The 15,620-nt window shown below is 36.4% G+C and overlaps 1 protein-coding gene across 1 annotated transcript in view; it reads left to right on the forward strand.

Annotated features, from left to right (window-relative positions):
* The window catches only part of CFAP53 (cilia and flagella associated protein 53), a 70,714-nt gene that overhangs the window by 4,371 nt on the left and 50,723 nt on the right, over positions 1-15,620 (forward strand). Inside the window, exons 2-3 of the mRNA XM_004266087.4 lie at positions 56-285; positions 787-960. Of these exons, the coding sequence (XP_004266135.3) occupies positions 56-285; positions 787-960 (404 nt within the window). The remainder of the gene's footprint in view (positions 1-55; positions 286-786; positions 961-15,620) is intronic.

Consider the following 15,620-nt stretch of genomic DNA (forward strand, 5'->3'; position numbering starts at 1 on the left):
AAATATGCAATTGATTTTGGGTCTATCATAAGTGATAGTTGCTATTTGTTTTCAGAGAGCCAAGCCTCCCAAAGGCCAAGGGGCTGAACATCATCTGGAAAGAATCCGACGCAGCCATCAGAAGCATCATGCTATTTTGGCTTCCATTAAGTCAAACGAGCGGGATCGCTTGAAAGTTGAGTGGGACCAGCACAATGACCGCAAGTTTGTGGACAGTCTTGTGAAAGCAAGAGTCAAGGATGCCATGCAAGGGTTTATCATCAATACTGAAGAAAGACGAAATAAGTAAGGCTCGTAAACCAGCTGATCCAGACTCTGAAACATTCCTAAAACCACAGTTTGAGATTGATCAATCAAAAATCAAGTGAATTTTTACAGTAAGGATCATGGCTGAGCTATGCCTATTCCTACCAAACCAATAGCTATTGCTTGTTTCTATTTTCACTTGTGATAACCTATGTTTGATAGAAAGCAAAAGAACATATTGTTTCAGATTTCTTTATTTTTAATTAAAATCTGCTCATTTTGCTTTTTTGTTGAAGATATACATTACATATCTCATCTGTATGTGATCAAATAAAACATGGCATAGATTAGTATCTTTATTGCTTTAAATGGCAACTAGTCTTATTTTATGGAATACTGTAACGATCTTTCCTTCTTACAAAATTTATGACTGAACGTGTACTTCTGAAATCAGATTTAACAAAATAAAAATCAGTTAGTGAAATGTGGCATGATAGTTTTAATTTCCTTTTCTCTTGTCATTTTGTTTTGTGAACTTAGGTTACGTGAACTTTTAGCATCAGAAGAAAATGAATATTTTATTGAAATGCAATTGAAAGAAGAAACAATTGAGGAGAAAAAAGATAGAATGAGAGATAAAATCAGATTATTAAGAGAGAAGAAAGAAAAAGAGAGACAGGATTTTGTGGCTGAAAAGCTAGACCAGCAATTCAGGTAATGATATCAGAAAAACACACACAGAATCTGAAGTTGGTATATTAAAAATTATTTAGGAAAGCTAACTACAGTAAAGTGTAGCCTTAAGAGGGTATACACAGTAGTTGTACCTTTAAGTCTTGTTAATTATATATACATCATCGCATAATGCAGATACTGAGGAGTTTTGTTTGTTTTGTGGTGAGAATGCGTAAGATTCACTCTCTTAGCATATTTCAAATATATAATACAGTATTATTGCCTGTAGTCACCATACTGTATATTAGATCCCCAAAACTTATTCATTCATCTTATAACTGAAAATTTATATTCTTTGACCAATATGTTCAGATTTCTCCCACCTTATAACCCCTGAGAACCAGCATTCTACTCTCTGTTTCTATATATTCAACTTTTTTTTCTTAGACTCCACATTTAGTGAGATCATACAGTACTTGTCTTTCTCTGTCTGGCTTATTTCACTTAGTATTATATCCTCCAGGTTCATCCATGTTGTCTCAAATGGCAGAATTTTCTTTTTTATGCTGAATAATATTCCATTTCATACTTTCTTTATCCATTCATACATCAATGGACACTTAGTTTGTTTCCATATGGTAGTTCTGGTTTTAATTTTTTGAGGGATCTCCATACTGTTTTTCAGAACGGCGATACCAATTTATATTCCCACCAACAGTGTACAAAGGTGTCGTTTTCTCTACATCCTTGCTGACACTTGTCACCTCTTGTCTTTTTTATAATAGCCATCTGAACAGGTGTGAGGTGATATCTCATTGTGGTTCTGATTTGCATTTTTCTGGTGATTAGTGATGTTTTCACATACTTGTTGGCTATTTGTATGTCTTCTTGGAAAAATGTCTATTCAGGACTTTTGCTCATTTTTTTAGTCAGATTATTTGGTGGTTTTTTTTTTTTTTTTTGCTATTGAGTTAAATGAGTTTCTTATGTATTTTAGATATTAACCCTTTAACAGATATATGGTTTGAAAATATTCTCTTCCATTCTGTAGGTTGCCTTTTTATTTTGTTGATTGTTTCCATTGCTGTGCAGAAGCTTTTTAATTGGATATAGTCCTACTGGTTTATTTTTCATTTTGTTGCCTTTGCTTTTAGTGTCATATCCGAAAAATCATTGTCAAGACGAATGTCAAGGAGCTTTTTCTCTATGTTTTCTTCTATGGGTTTCAGGTCTTATGTTTAAATTTTTAATCCATTTTGACTTAGTTTTTTTTTTTTTTTTTTTTGTGGTACGCGAGCCTCTCACTGTTGTGGCCTCTCCCGTTGCAGAGCACAGGCTCCAGACGTGCAGGCTCAGCAGCCATGGCTCACGGGCCTAGCCGCTCTGCGGCATGTGGGATCTTCCTGGACCGGGGCACGAACCCGTGTCCCCTGCATCGGCAGGCGGACTCTCAACCACTGTGCCACCAGGGAAGCCCTTGAGTTAATTTTTTTGAATGGTGTATATAGGGATGCAATTTCATTCTTTTGCATGTAGATATCCAGTTTTACCAAGACTGTTTATTGAAGAGACTATCCTTTCGTCATTGTGTGTTCTTGGTCTCCTTGTAAAAGATTGGTTGACCATATATGCCTGGATTTATTTCTGGGCCCTCTATTCTGTTCCACTGGTTTATGCAACTGTATTTATGCAGCTACCATACTGTTTTGATTATGATAGCTTTGTAATATAGATGGAAATCAAGTATGTGATGCTTCCAGCTTTGTTCTTCTTTCTCAAGATTGCTTTGGCTATTCATGGTCTTTTGTAATTCAGTTGGAATTTTGGGATTTTTCTTTTTATGTTTCTGTGAAAATGCCATTCGAATTTGGATAAGGATTGCATTGAACCGGTAGATCACTTTGCGTAGTATGGACATTTTTTTAAATTAATTAATTAATTTTATTTTGTTTATTTATTTTTGGCTGTGTTGGGTCTTTGTTGCTGCGTGCGGGCTTTCTCTAGTTGCGGCAAGCGGGGGCTACTCTTCATTGTGGTGCACAGGCTTCTCATTGTGGTGGCTTCTCTTGTTGTGGAGCACAGGCTCTAAGGTGGACGGGCTTCAGTAATTGTGGCTCATGGGCTTAATTGCTCCGCGGCATGTGGGATCTTCCCAGACCAGGGCTCGAACCCGTGTCTCCTGCATTGGCAGGTGGATTCTTAACCACTGCACCACCAGGGAAGCCCCAGTATGGACATGTTAAAAATATTAATTCTTCCAACCCAAGGGCAAAGGATATCTTTCCATTTATTTGAGTCTTCAATTTCTTTCATCAGTGTCTCATAATTTTCAGTGTACAGATCTTTAACCTCCTTGGTTAAATTTATTCTTTCGTATTTTATTGCTTTTGAAGCTGTTGCAAAAGGGATTGTTTTCTTAATTTCTCTTTCAGATCGTTCATTATTAGTGTAAAAAATGCAACTGATTTTGTTTATTGATTTCAAATCTTATAGCTTTACTGAATTCATTGATTAGTTCTAACAGTTTTTGATGGAGTCTTTAGGGTTTTCTATATGCAAGATCATGTCATCTGCAAACAGATAATTTTACTTCTTCCTTTTCATTTTGGATGTCTTTCATTTCTTTTTCTTGCCTAATTGCTCTGATTAGGATTTCCAGTACTATGTTGAATACAAGTGGCAAGAGTGGGCACCCTTGTCTTATCCCTGATTTTAGAGGAAAAGCCTTCAGTTTTCTACTTTTGAGCATGATGTTAGCTGTGCACTTGTTATATATGGCCTTTATTGTGTTGAGCTACATTCCTTCTATAAGTAATTTGTTGAGAGTTTTTTTTTTATCATGAATTTGTCAAACCTTTTTCTGTATTAAGATGATCATATAATTTTTATCCTTCATTCTGTTAATGTGGTATATCACATTTATTGATTTGCATATGTTGAACCATCCTTGCATCCCAAGGATAAATTCCACTTGATCATGGTATCTGCTTCTTTTAATGTGCTGTTAAATTTGCCATGCTAGTATTATATTGAGGATTTTTGCATCTGTGTTATTCAGGGATATTGGAAGTGTTTTCTCTTCTTCAATTTTTTTGGAGGATTTGAGAATGATGGGTATTAATTCTTCTTTAAATATCTGGTAGAACTCACCAGTGAAAGCATCTGGTCCTGGACTTTTCTTTATTGGTAGATTTTTTTTTTTTTGCAGTACGCGGGCCTCTCACCGCTGTGGCCTCCCCCGCCGCGGAGCACAGGCTCCAGACGTGCAGGCTCAGCGGCCATGGCTCACGGGCCCAGCTGCTCCACAGCAAGTGGGATCCTCCTGGACCGGGGCACGAACCTGCGTCCGCCACATCGGCAGGCGGACTCCCAGCCACTGCGCCACCAGGGAAGCCCTATTGGTAGATTTTTGATTACTGGTTCAATCTCCTTACTCATTATTGGTCTTTTCAGATTTTCTATTTTGTCATGATTCAGCCTTGGTAGTTTATATGTGTCTAGGAATTTATCCATTTTTTAGATTATCTAATTTGTTTGCATATAATTGTTCATAATAGTCTCTCATGATCCCTTGTATTACTGCAGTGTCAGTTGTAATGTTTCCTCTTTCATTTCTGATTTTATTTATTCAAATCTTCTCTTTTTTCCTTAGCTAGTCCAGCTAAAGATTGTCAATTTTGTTTATCTTTTCAAAAAACTAGCTTTAGTTTCATTGATATGTTTTATCATTTTTCTAGTCTCTACTTCATTTATTTCTGCCCTGATCTTTGTTATTTTCTTCCTTCTGCTTACTTTGGGCTTAGTTTGTTCTTTTTATGGTTCCTTGAGGTTTAAAGTCAGGTTGTTTATTTGAGATCGTTCTTTTCTCTTAATATAGGTGTTTATTGCTATAAACTTCCCTCTTAAAGCTGCTTTTGTTGCATCCCATAAGTTTGGGTATGTTGTATTTCTGTTTTCATTTAAGATATTTTTTGATTTCCCTTTTCATTTCTTCTTTGACCCATTGGTTATTCAGGAGTGTGAGTTTAATTTCCACATATTTGTTAATTTTCCAGCTTTCTTCTGGTGTTTGGTTTCTAGTTTTATGCCATTGTGGTCAGAAAAGATACTTATATGATTTTAATCTTTTTAAATCTGTTAAGACTTTTTTGTGACCTAGCATGTGATCTATCCTGGAGAATGTTCCATGTGTACCTGAGAAGAATGTATATTCTGCTGCTATTAGATGGAATGTTCTGTGTATGTCTGTTAGGTGCATTTGATCTGAAGTATGGTTCAATCCAGTGTTTCCTTACTGATTTTCTGTCTGGATGATCTATGCACTGTTGAAAGTGGAGTATTGAAGTTCCCTACTATTACTGCACCGCTGTCTGTTTCTACTTTGATATCTGTTAATATTTGCTTAACATATTTGAGTGCTCTCATGTTGGGTGCATATATAGCTGACCCCTTGAACAACACAGATATGAACTCTGCAGGTCCACTTAAATGTGGTTTTTTCAATAAATGCAGTACTACATGATCTGGGATTAGTTGAATTCGCAGATGTGGAACCAGGGATGTGGAGGGCTGACTACAGGACTTGAGCATCTGTGGGTTTTGGTATCTGTAGCAGGTCCTCAAACAAATCCCCTGCGGATACCAAGGGATGAATCTATATTTATAATTGTTATATCCTCTTGATGAATTGCTCCTTTTATCATTATATAATGACTTTCTTTCTCTCTTATTACAGCTTTTGAGTTAAAGTGTATTTTATCTAACATAAGTGTAGCTACCTCTGCTCTCTTTTGGTTTCTACTTGCATGAAATATCTTTTTCCATCCCTTCACTTTAAAGATATGTGTATCCTTAAAGCCGAAGCAAGTCTCTTGTAAGCAGCATATTGTTGGATATTGTTTTTTATACATTCAGACACGCTGACTAGATGATTTCAAATTACCTGTCTTTGAGTTCTCAGATTTTTTTCCTTTGTTTTGTTTGTTCACGCCTGATGTTGATGCTGTCTCTTGGGTTTTTCATTTCATTCATTGTATTCTTCAGCTCCGGAATTTCTGTTTGGTTCTTTTTGATGATTTCTATCTCTGTTGAATTTCTCATTTTGTTCCTGTGTTGTTTTCCTGATTTTGTTGCATTGTCTATCTGTGTTCTCTGGTAGTTTACCAACCTTCCTTAAAACAATTGTTTGGAATTCTTCATCAGGTAATTTGTAGAGCTTTATTTCTTTAGGATTGGTTATTAGAAAATCATCGTGTTCCTTTGTTGGTGTCTGTTTCCTTGATTTTTTGTAAGCTTCGAAGCCTTGTGTTGCTGTCTTTGCATTTAAAGAAGTATTTACCCCCTCCAGTTTTTACTAGCTGGCCTCAGGAAAGAAATACCATCACCAATTAGCCCAGCAAGGGATTCTGAGACCTTTCTCAGACCTTTTCTATGGATGCACCTGCTCTACACTTCTTGTTCTCTCGAGTGTATGTAAAGCATAGCCTCACATCCTGTCTTTGGCAGGATCTGGATTCTCCCTACTGGCTGCTAGAGGAGAAGATGCTGTAAGGGGCAAAGGGGACACTGGGAAGTGAATTTCAATGAACCATTAATATATTTTCCACTCTCTAGTAAATGTTTTTTGACACAGTAATAAAAATGAAGTTTCATAAGTGGTTTGTGCTCTTAAAATACGTATTAATTTGGTAACAATTTTTACAGATTTCATAGAGAGATCTTATATAACTAAGTATACAACTTCAAGTTGTATAACTTGCTAGTTAGATGAATTATTAGAATTTTTGAAGAAACAGTTATATCCTGCAACAATATACAGTAGCCCCCCCTTATCCATCCCCAGTAAATGTCTGAAACTGGGGTGAGTACCAAATTCTGTATATACTATGTTTTTTCCAATACATACAGACCTATGATAAAATTTAATTTATAAATTAGGCACAGTCAGGGATTAACAACAATAATGAAATGGAACAGTTATAACAATATACTGTAATAAAATTCATGAATGTGGTCTATCTCTCTATCTCAAAATATCTTATTGTACTGTACTCACCCTTCTTCTCGTGATGATGTGAGATGATAAAATGTCTATGTGATAAGTAAGATGAAGTGAAGTGAATGATGTAGACGTTGTGATGTAGCATTAGGCTACTGGCCTTCTGACCACACGTCAGAAGCAGGATCACCTGCTTCGGGTGATCCTGGATCATTGATCAATGACGATGTTGATGGTTGATGTCAGGAGCAGAAAATGTTGACGGTTGGAGATCCCAAGTGGGTGCAAAATTTCATTACAGTACTTAGAACAGAGTGCAGTTGAAAAACTTATGAATTGTTTATTTCTGGAGTTTTCCATTTAATGTTTTCAGACCACAGTTGACTGTGGGTAATAGAAACTGTAGAAAATGAAATGGTGGATAAAGGAGACTATCATAATTCATTTGAAATCCAACTGTTTTCAGTGTTTTTAATGTAATACCACCAACTCTTTAATACAGAGCAGCAAATATAGTTTTAATTCATTATAACGGTGAAAGGGCAGTGTTAAATTTTGATCAAGGATGCTAAATCAGGCCCCATTACTGAAAATATAATTGAGGCTTTAATGTATACATAAAGTGAGATGAAATTTTTCCTCTTCCTCTCCTTTCCCTTCCTCTTCCTTTTAGTATTCCATTGTGTGAATATACCACAATTTATTCATCTTCCAGGTTATAGGCATTTCAGTCATTTCCAGTTTATTCTTATAAATAAAGCTGCTGTGGACATTCTTGTACATGTCTTCTGGTAGACAAGCACATTCATTTCTTTTAGGTATATTCAGTGGCATACCTAGAACATTTGACACTCTAGAACGGATCATTTTTATTGCTCCAGGTCTTCCAAACAGCAAAATTATTTTCAGTAATAATAATGAAATGAAATGAATAACAGTGACAAGATAACCAGTGATTTTAAATTTATTTATTTATTAATTTATTTTTTGCGGTACGCGGGCCTCTCACTGTTGTGGCCTCTCCTGTTGCGGAGCACAGGCTCCGGACATGCAGGCTCAGTGGCCATGGCTCATGGGCCTAGCTGCTCCGTGGCATGTGGGATCTTCCTGGACTGGGGCACGAACCCATGTCCGCTGCATCGGCAGGCGGACTCTCAACCACTGCACCACCAGGGAAGCCCAAAATTTTTTAAATTTTTAAATAATTATATATTCACAGAAATTGAAAAGATAGTACAAAAATGTCATGTATTCTTACAGTCCCAGTTTCCTCCAATGGTTATATCTTATGTAACTATAACACAGTATCCTACAAGGAAATTGACATTGGTATAATGTATGTATATAATTCTGTGCCATTTTATCACATGTGTAGATCCATCTAATCGGCCACCACAATCAAGATACAAAACTGTTCCATCATCACAAAAGTCTCCCTTGTGCTCCCCTTTATAGTCACAACCACCACTGTCACCCCCATCATTCCTAACCTCAGGCAACTTCTAATCCCTTTTCCGTCTCCATAATTTCATCATTTCAAGAATTTTATATAAATGGAATCATACAATATGTGATCTTTTGAAATTGGCTCTTTTCAGTCAATGAATTGCCTTTGAGTTTCATCCAAATTGCTGCATGTATCAATAGTTTGTCCTTTTTATTGCTGAGTGGTATTCCATTGCATGGATGTCCTTAAGTTTCTATAAATCATTCACTTATTGCAGTACATTTTGATTGTTTCTAGTTTTTAACTATTATAAATGAATCTGATATGAACATTTGTGTACAGATAGTTGTGTGAACATAAGTTTTCCTTTCTCTAGGATAATTGCCATATGCTGGGTCTTATATGTATGCTTAATTTTCTAAGAAACTGACACATTGTTTTCCAGTGTGGCTGTACGATTTTATATTTCTACCAATAATGTGTAAAAGATTAAGTTTTTCCATATCTTTGCCAGCTTTTCATACTGTCACTAGTACAGCAGAGGTGTGTAATGATATCTCTTTGCCACCTTTACTGGCATTTCCCTAATGAGTGGTGGTGTTGAACAACTTTTCATATGCTTATTTGCCATGTGTACATTCAATTTGGTGAAGTGTCTCTTCATATCTTTTCCCATTTTCTAATTGGATTAGCTGTTAAGTTTTGAAAAGTCTTTGTATATTCCAGATATGAGTCCTTTGTAGGATATGTGGTTGAGAAATAGTTTTTCCTAGTCTGTAGCTTGTTTTTTTTTTCCCTCTTAGGGGTGTCTTTCACAGAGAAAAAGTTGGTACATCATGAAAAAAACTTTTTTAATCTCCTACCCCTGTATTGCCTTTCCCCCCTTCCCTCTCCCCACTGGTAACCACTAAGTTTGTTCTCTATATCTCTGAGTCTGCTTCTTTTTAGTTATAGTCATTAGTTTCTTGTATTTTTTTGGATTCCACATGTAAGTGATATCATATGGTATTTGTATTTCTCTGTTTGACTTATTTCACTTAGCATAATGCTCTCCAAGTCCATCCATGTTGCTGCAACTGGCAAAATTTCATTCTTTTTTATGGCTGAGTAGTATTCCATTGTATATATATGCCATATCTTCTTTATCCATTCATCTGTTAATGGACACTTAAGTTGCTTCCATATCTTGACAATTATAAATACTGCTACTATGAACATTGTGGTGTGTGTGTCTTTCTGAATTAGTGTTTGTTTTTTTATTTTTGGATATGTACCCAGGACTGGAATTGCTGGGTCATATGGTAGTTCTGTTTTTACTTTTTAGAGAAACCTTCATGCTGTTTTCCAAAGTGGCTGCACTAATTTACATTGCTACCAATAGTGCAACATCCTTGCCAACATTGTTACTTATGTTCTTTTTGATGATAGCCATTCTTTTTTTTTTAACATCTTTATTGGAGTATAATTACTTTACAATGTTGTGTTAGTTTCTGCTTTATAAGAAACTGAATCAGCTATACGTATACATATATCCCTATATCCCCCCCTCTTGCATCTCCCTCCCACCCTCCCTATCCCACCCCTCTAGGTGGTCACAAAGCACTGAGCTAATCTCCTGTGCTATGCAGCTGCTTCCCACTAACTATCTATTTTACATTTGGTAGTGTATATATGTCCATGCCACTCTCTCATTTCGTCCCAGCTTACCCTTCCCCCTCCCCGTGTCCTCAACTCCATTCTCTACGTCTGCATCTTTATTCTTGTCCTGCCACTAGTTTCTTCGGAACCATTTTTGTTTTTAGATTCCATATATATGTGTTAGCATACGGTATTTGTCTTTCTCTTTCTGACTTACTTCACTCTGTATGACAGACTCTACGTCCATCCACCTCACTACAAATATCTCAATTTCGTTTCTTTTTATGGCTGAGTAATATGCCATTGTATATATGTGCCACATCTTCTTTATCCATTCATTTGATGATGGACACTTACATTGCTTCCATGTCCTGGCCATTGTAAACAGAGCTGCAATGAACATTTTGGTACATGACTCTTTTTGAATTATGGTTTTCTCAAGGTATACACCCAGTAGTGGGATTGCTGGGTCATATGGTAGTTCTATTCTTAGTTTTTTAAGGACCCTCCATACTGTTCTCCATAGTGGCTGTATCAATTTACATTCCCACCAACAGTGCAAGAGGGTTCCCTTTTCTCCACACCCTATCCAGCATTTATTGTTTGCAGATTTTTTGATGATGGCCATTCTGACCGGTGTGAGGTGATACCTCAATGTAGTTTTGATTTGCATTTCTCTAATGATTAGTGATGTTGAGCATTCTTTCATGTGTTTGTTGGCAATCTGTATATCTTCTTTGGAGAAATGTCTGTTTAGGTCTTCTGCCCATTTTTGGATTGGGTTGTTTGTTTTTTTGTTATTGAGCTGCATGAGCTGCTTGTAAATCTTGGAGATTAATCCTTTGTCAGTTGCTTCATTTGCAAATATTTTCTCCCATTCTGAGGGTTGTCTTTTGGTCTTGTTTATGTTTTCCTTTGCTGTGCAAAAGCTTTTATGTTTCATTAGGTCCCATTTGTTTATTTTTGTTTTTATTTCCATTTCTCTAGGAGGTGGGTCAAAATGGATCTTGCTGTGATTTATGTCATAGAGTGTTCTGCCTATGTTTTCCTGTAAGAGTTTGACAGTGTCTGGCCTTACATTTAGGTCTTTAATCCATTTTGAGTTTATTTTTGTGTACAGTTTTAGGGAATGTTCTAATTTCATACTTTTACATGGACCTGCCCAGTTTTGCCAGCACTACTTACTGAAGAGGCTGTCTTTTCTCCACTGTATATTCTTGCCTCCTTTATCAAAGATAAGGTGACCATATGTGTGTGGCTTTATCATTGGGTTTCTATCCTGTTCCATTGATCTATATTTCTTTTTTTGTGCCAGTACCATACTTTTGATTACTGTAGCTTTGTAGTATAGTCTGAAGTCAGGGAGCCTGATTCCTCCAGCTCCACTTTTCTTTACAAGATTGCTTTGGCTATTCGGGGTCTTTTGTGTTTCCATACAAATTGTGAAATTTTTGTTCTAGCTCTGTGAAAAATGCCAGTGGTAGTTTGATAGGGATTGCATTGAATCTGTAGATTGCTTTGGGTAGTAGAGTCATTTTCACAATGTTGATTCTTCCAATCCAAGAACATGGTATATCTCTCCATCTATTTGTATCATCATTAATTTCTTTCATAATTGTCTTATAATTTTCTGCATACAGGTCTTTTGTCTCCTTAGGTAGGTTTATTACTAGATATTTTATTCTTTTCGTTGCAATGGTAAATGGGAGTGTTTTCTTAATTTCACTTTCAGATTTTTCATCATTAGTGTATAGGAATGCCAGAGATTTCTGTGCATTAATTTTGTATCCTGCTACTTTACCAAATTCATTGATTAGCTCTAGTAGTTTTCTGGTAGCATCTTTAGGATTCTCTATGTAGAGTATCATGTCATCTGCAAACAGTGACAGCTTTACTTCTTCTTTTCCGATTTGGATTCCTTTTATTTGTTTCTCTTCTCTTATTCCTGTGGCTAAAACTTCCAAAACTATATTGAATAATAGCAGTGAGAGTGGACAAACTTGTCTTGTTTCTGATCTTAGAGTAAATGGTTTCAGTTTTTCACCATTGAGAAGAATGTTGGCTGTGGGTTTGTCATACATGGCCTTTATTATGTTGAGGTAAGTTCCCTCTGTGCTGACTTTCTGGAGGGTTTTTATCATAAATGGGTGTTGAATTTTGTTGAAAGATTTTTCTGCATGTATTGAGAGGATCATATGGTTTTTCTCCTTCAATTTGTTAACAAGGTGTATCACATTGATTGATTTGAGTATGTTGAAGAATCCTTGCATTCCTGGGATAAACCCCACTTGATCATGATGTATGATCCTTTTAATGTGCTTTTGGATTCTGTTTGCTAGTATTTTTTTAACATCTTTATGGGAGTATAATTGCTTTACAATGGTGTGTTACTTACTGCTTTATAACAAAGTGAATCAGTTATACATATACATATGTTCCCATATCTCTTCCCTCTTGCGTTTCCCTTCCTCCCACCCTCCTTATCCCACCCCTCTAGGTGGTCACAAACCACCTAGCTGATCTCCCTGTGCCATGCGGCCGCTTCCCACTAGCTATCCACCCTACGTTTGGTAGTGTATAGATGTCCATGCCACTCTCTCAATTTGTCCCAGCTTACCGTTCCCCCTCCCCATATCCTCAAGTCCATGCTCTAGTGGGTCTATGTCTTTATTCCCGTCCTACCCCTATGCTCTTCATGACATTATTTTTCCTTAGATTCCACATATATGTGTTAGCATATGGTATTTGTTTTTCTCCTTCTGACTTACTTCACTCTGTATGACAGACTCTACGTCCATCCACCTCACTACAAATAACTCAATTTCGTTTCTTTTTATGGCTGAGTAATATGCCATTGTATATATGTGCCACATCTTTATCCATTCATCTGTTGATGGACAGTTAGTTTGCTTCCATGTCCTGGCTATTGTAAACAGAGCTGCAATGAACATTTTGGTACATGACTCTTTTTGAATTATGGTTTTCTCAGGGTATATGCCCAGAAGTGGGATGCCTGGGTCGTATGGTAGTTCTATTTATAGTTTTTTATGGAATCTCCATACTGTTCTCCATAGTGGCTGTATCAATTTACATTCCCAACAACAGTGCAAGAGTGTTCCCTTTTCTCCACACCCTCTCCAGCATTTATTGTTTCTAGATTTTTTCATGATGGCCATTCTGACCGGTGTGAGGTGATACCTCAATGTAGTTTTGATTTGCATTTCTCTAATGATTAGTGATGTTGAGCATTCTTTCATGAGTTTGTTGGCAATCTGTATATCTTCTTTGGAGAAATGTCTATTTAGGTCTTCTGCCCATTTTTGGATTGGGTTGTTTGGTTTTTTTTGCTATTGTGCTGCATGAGCTGCTTGTAAATCTTAGAGATTAATCCTTTGTCAGTTGCTTCATTTACAAATATTTTCTCCCATTCTGAGGGTTGTCTTTTGGTCTTGTTTATGTTTTCCTTTGCTGTGCAAAAGCTTTTATGTTTCATTAGGTCCCATTTGTTTGTTTTTATTTCCATTTCTCTAGGAGGTGGGTCAAAATGGATCTTGCTGGGATTTATGTCACAGAGTGTTCTGCCTATGTTTTCCTCTAAGAGTTTGACAGTGTCTGGCCTTACATTTAGGTCTTTAATCCATTTTGAATTTATTTTTGTGTATGGTGTTCAGGAGTGTTCTAATTTCATACTTTTACATGTATCTGTCCAGTTTTCCCAGCACCACTTATTGAAGAGGCTGTCTTTTCTCCACTCTATATTCTTGCCTCCTTTATCAAAGATAAGGTGACTATATGTGCGTGGGTTTCTCTCTGGGCTTTCTATCCTGTTCCATTGAGCTGTATTTCTGTTTTTGTACCAGTACCATACTGTCTTGTTTACTGTAGGTTTGTAGTATAGTCTGAAGTCAGGGAGCCTGATTCCTTCAGCTCCGTTTTTTGTTTTCAATATTGCTTTGGCTATTCGGGGTCTTTTGTGTTTCCATACAAATTGTGATATTTTTTGTTCTAGTTCTGTGAAAAATGCCAGTGGTAGTTTGATAGGGATTGCACTGAATCTATAGATTGCTTTGGGTAGTAGAGTCATTTTCACAATGTTGATTCTTCCAATCCAAGAACATGGTATATCTCTCCATCTATTTGTATCATCTTTAATTTCGTTCATCAGTGTCTTATAGTTTTCTGCATACAGGTCTTTTGTCTCCTTAGGTAGGTTTATTCATAGATATTTTATTCTTTTTGTTACAATGGTAAATGGAAGTGTTTTCTTGATTTCACTTTCAGATTTTTCATCATTAGTGTATAGGAATGCAAGAGATTTCTGTGCATTAATTTTGTATCCTGCTACTTTACCAAATTCATTGATTAGCTCTAGTAGTTTTCTGGTAGCATCTTTAGGATGTTCTATGTAGAGTATCATGTCACCTGCAAACAGCGACAGCTTTACTTCTTCTTTTCCGATTTGGATTCCTTTAATTTCTTTTTCTTCTCTGATTGCTGTGACTAGAACTTCCAAAACTATGTTGAATAAGAGTGGTGAGAGTGGGCAACCTTGTCTTGTTCCTGATCTTAGTGGAAAAGGTTTCAGTTATTCACCATTGAAGACTGTGGGTTTGTCATATATGGCCTTCATTATGTTGAGGAAAGTTCCCTCTCTGCCTACTTTCTGCAGGGGTTTTATCATAAATGGGTGTTGAATTTTGTCAATAGCTTTCTCTGCATCTATTGAGATGATCATATGGTTCTTCTCCTTCAATTTGTTAATATGATTTATCATGTTGATTGATTTGCGTATATTGAAGAATCCTTGCATTCCTGGAATAAACCCCACTTGATCATGGTGTATGATCCTTTTAATGTGCTGTTGGATTCTGTTTGCTAGTATTTTGTTGAGGATTTTTGCATCTATGTTCATCAGTGATATTGGTCTGTAATTTTCTTTTTTTGTAGTATCTTTGTCTGATTTTGGTATCAGGGTGATTGTGGCGTCATAGAATGAGTTTGGGAGTGTTCCTTCCTCTGTACTTTTTTGGAAGAGTTTGAGAAGGATAGGTGTTAGCTCTTCTCTAAGTGTTGGATAGAATTTGCCTGTGAAGCCATCTAGTCCTCGGCTTTTGTTTTTTGGAAGATTTTTAATCACAGTTTCAATTTCAGTGCTTGTGTTTGGTCTGTTCACATTTTCTATTTATTCCTGGTTCAGTTTCGGAAGGTTGTGCTTTTCTAAGAATTTGTCCATTTCTTCCAGGTTGTCCATATTATCCGCATATGGTTGCTTGTAGTAATCTCTCATGATCCTTTGTATTTCTGCAGTGTCAGTTGTTACTTCTCCTTTTTCATTTCTAATTCTGTTGATTTGAGTCTTGTCCCTTTTTTTGTTGATGAGTCTGGCTAATATTTTATCAATTTTGTTTATCTTCTCAAAGAACCAGCTTTTAGTTTTATTGATCTTTGAGATCGTCTCCTTCTTTTCTATTTCATTTATTTCTGTTCTGATCTTTATGATTTCTTTCTTTCTGCTGACTTTGGGGTTTTATTGTTCTTCTTTCTCTAACTGCTTTAAGTGTAAAGTTACGTTGTTTATTTGAGGTGTTTCTTGTTTCTTAAGGTAGGATTGTATTG

The sequence above is a fragment of the Orcinus orca genome, chromosome 15 (genome assembly GCF_937001465.1).
Source record: "Orcinus orca chromosome 15, mOrcOrc1.1, whole genome shotgun sequence".
NCBI classification, from domain to species: Eukaryota; Metazoa; Chordata; class Mammalia; order Artiodactyla; family Delphinidae; genus Orcinus; species Orcinus orca.